At 52.1% G+C, this 2,524-nt stretch overlaps 1 protein-coding gene across 1 annotated transcript; it reads left to right on the top strand.

Annotated features, from left to right (window-relative positions):
* Positions 1–1,597: 1,597 nt before the first annotated feature.
* LOC119236638 (olfactory receptor 14A16-like) lies at positions 1,598–2,524 on the top strand (the record flags this gene model as incomplete). Its single annotated transcript, XM_037500585.1, has 1 exon — positions 1,598–2,524. A coding segment is annotated over one exon (927 nt), but the record flags the coding sequence as incomplete, so codon positions are not given.

Raw genomic sequence — 2,524 nt, 5'->3', positions numbered from 1 at the left:
TAAAAAGGGAAGGCCACACACGGTCATCCGTAAACTATTACGAAAAGCAGGTGAGTCAGACAGAAATTCATGACCTTTTCCCAGGATCTGTGCTGATCTTTCTATTTCCTTCACAATATAATGATAGAACATCTGGAAATCGGTCTATTATGGACGTGATATTGTTCTTATTTTAACTCCACACAGCAACAGAAAAATAGAAAATCTAATTTTATACAATATAAATATAAATATGTATTATAAACCACTGAACAAGTTTTTAATAGGATACAACAGGCTCGAAACTTATTTTTTCTTGTTTTCATTAAAATAGCTGGAATTGCTTCTCTAATCTCTTACAATACATTCATATCACCACATTCTCCTAAAAATCCTACCTTAACCGGAAAAAATGATTTCAGCATTACAAATATTATCCTAAACCACTCAAGAGATGTCTCCACCTATGACCACCTGGTATTTTCATTTATCTTCTAGTTTCTAGTGAATTTTTATATTTCTGTCCACCACTGTATTTCCCTCCCCAGGGCCTGCCCCTCTGTCACCCCACAGAAGGGGAGAGGGTGACATTGGGGAGGAGGAGAGCGGGCAGGGCTGCCCCGTGTCCAGGCGTCCCCACTCACGCACGGGCCTGGGGGGAGGAACAAACCCGCACCCGGGGCACCCGGGGCCCTGGGGCCGGCAGGGACAGCCACACGCACAGACCGTCCGGCTCAGCCCCGGAGCGGCCTCCTCCCTGCACAGACGTGCCTGAGTCTGAGGGGGACAGAGGGGCCGGGAGGGACCCGGGGTGGACGAGCCCATCCTGCAGGAGGGACGTGTGGGGGAGACCCAGGAGGAGACTCTGCGGGAAACGGGGTCTCTGGGTCCTCAGATGTGGGGAGTCAGGGGCATGGAGATGAGGAGACAAGGGGACTGGCCAGGAGGCAGCAGGGAGGCCACAGGGGCAGGAATCTGACAGAGGAGGCGTCAGGACATGCCGCACGGGGACGCCGAGCCCAGATCATTCAGCTCCAGGACAGTGTCAGGTCCCAGGGAGCAGGAAAACGGGGACCCACACACCCCACCTCCCCGCACACCCGGCCCTGTGGGGCCTCCCCAGACCAGGGCTGTGCTGGAGGAGCAGGGACAGGCTCTCCAGGGTGGGGAGGGGCTGGGATGGTCCCGTGTCCTCTGGGGCTGTGCCCTGGACAACCTCTGGGAGGTGTGCTGGGCGGAGACGCTGGGGCCTGGGCAGGAGTGGGAGCCGCTGGCTGGAGGGGTTGTGGGGGAGCTTTGTCTATTGACTTTTTTGACAGAGATGAGATTCTAATTGTTCAAGTGTATAGCGGACAGTTGAAATTTTCAGTTTCCACCAATTTTCAGGACTTATGTGGAGTGAAATAATGACATATTCACATGAGGTGGTAATAAATGGGTTGAATGAAACAGCAGACATAGATGACATTAGTATCCATAGAAATGGAAGGAATAATCATGTAGAAAATACATTGAGTTATTATCTTGTATTGATAACCTATTATAATTTCAGTATTGTAAGAATTAAAATTTTGTTTCTCTTTCCTCTTTTACACAGATGATGACTCCAGGGGTGACCAATCTCACGGCCGTGACAGAATTCGTCCTCCTGGGGTTCCCCACCCAGGGGACCATGGGCTTCCTGCACCCGCTGCTCTTCTCCCTGGTCTACCTGTGCGCCCTGCTGGGGAACGGGCTCATCGTCCTCATCACCACCCTGGACCGGCACCTCCACACCCCCATGTACTTCTTCCTGAGGAGTCTGTCCTTCACGGACCTCTGCCTCCTCTCAGCCACGGTCCCCAAGTCCATTGCCAACTCTCTGAGGCACAGCAGCTCCATCTCCTTCCCGGGCTGTGTCCTCCAGGTCTTCATGATGGTTATTTCAGCAGGTGCAGAGCTGACCCTGCTCACGGTGATGAGCCTTGACCGCTATGCTGCCATCTGCCACCCCCTGCACTATGAGGTCCTCATGAGCAGGGACAGGTGTGTGCAGCTGACAGCTGTGTCCTGGCTGGGTGGGGGTCTCTATGCTGTGATGAACACAGCTGGAACCTTCTCCTTGTCCTACTGTGGGTCCAGCATGGTCCACCAGTTTTTCTGTGACATCCCCCAGTTATTGGCTATTTCCTGCTCAGGAAATTTAATCAATGAGCTTGTCCCCATGTTCATTAGTGTGACATTGGATATGTGCTGCTTTATTTTCATCGTCATTTCCTACGTCCACATCTTCTCTGCTGTCAGGAAGATCCCATCCACAGAAGGGAAGGCCAAGGCCTACTCCACCTGCCTTCCCCACCTGCTGGTTGTGGTGCTGTTTCTCTCCACTGGATTCTTTGCTTATCTGAAGCCGACCTCAGGGACCCCGTCCATGTCTGACCTGGTCATTTCTATGTTCTACACGGTGGTGCCCCCCACCTTTAATCCCGTCATCTACAGTCTGAGGAACCAGGACATGAAGTCGGCTGTGGGGAGACTCATGAAGGGCCGTTACACCAACAAGTAA

The sequence above is a fragment of the Talpa occidentalis genome, unplaced genomic scaffold (assembly GCF_014898055.3).
Source record: "Talpa occidentalis isolate TD23 unplaced genomic scaffold, MPIMG_talOcc4v2.1 talOcc4.9, whole genome shotgun sequence".
Taxonomy (NCBI): Eukaryota; Metazoa; Chordata; class Mammalia; order Eulipotyphla; family Talpidae; genus Talpa; species Talpa occidentalis.
This window is presented reverse-complemented; position numbering and strand designations above follow the sequence as displayed.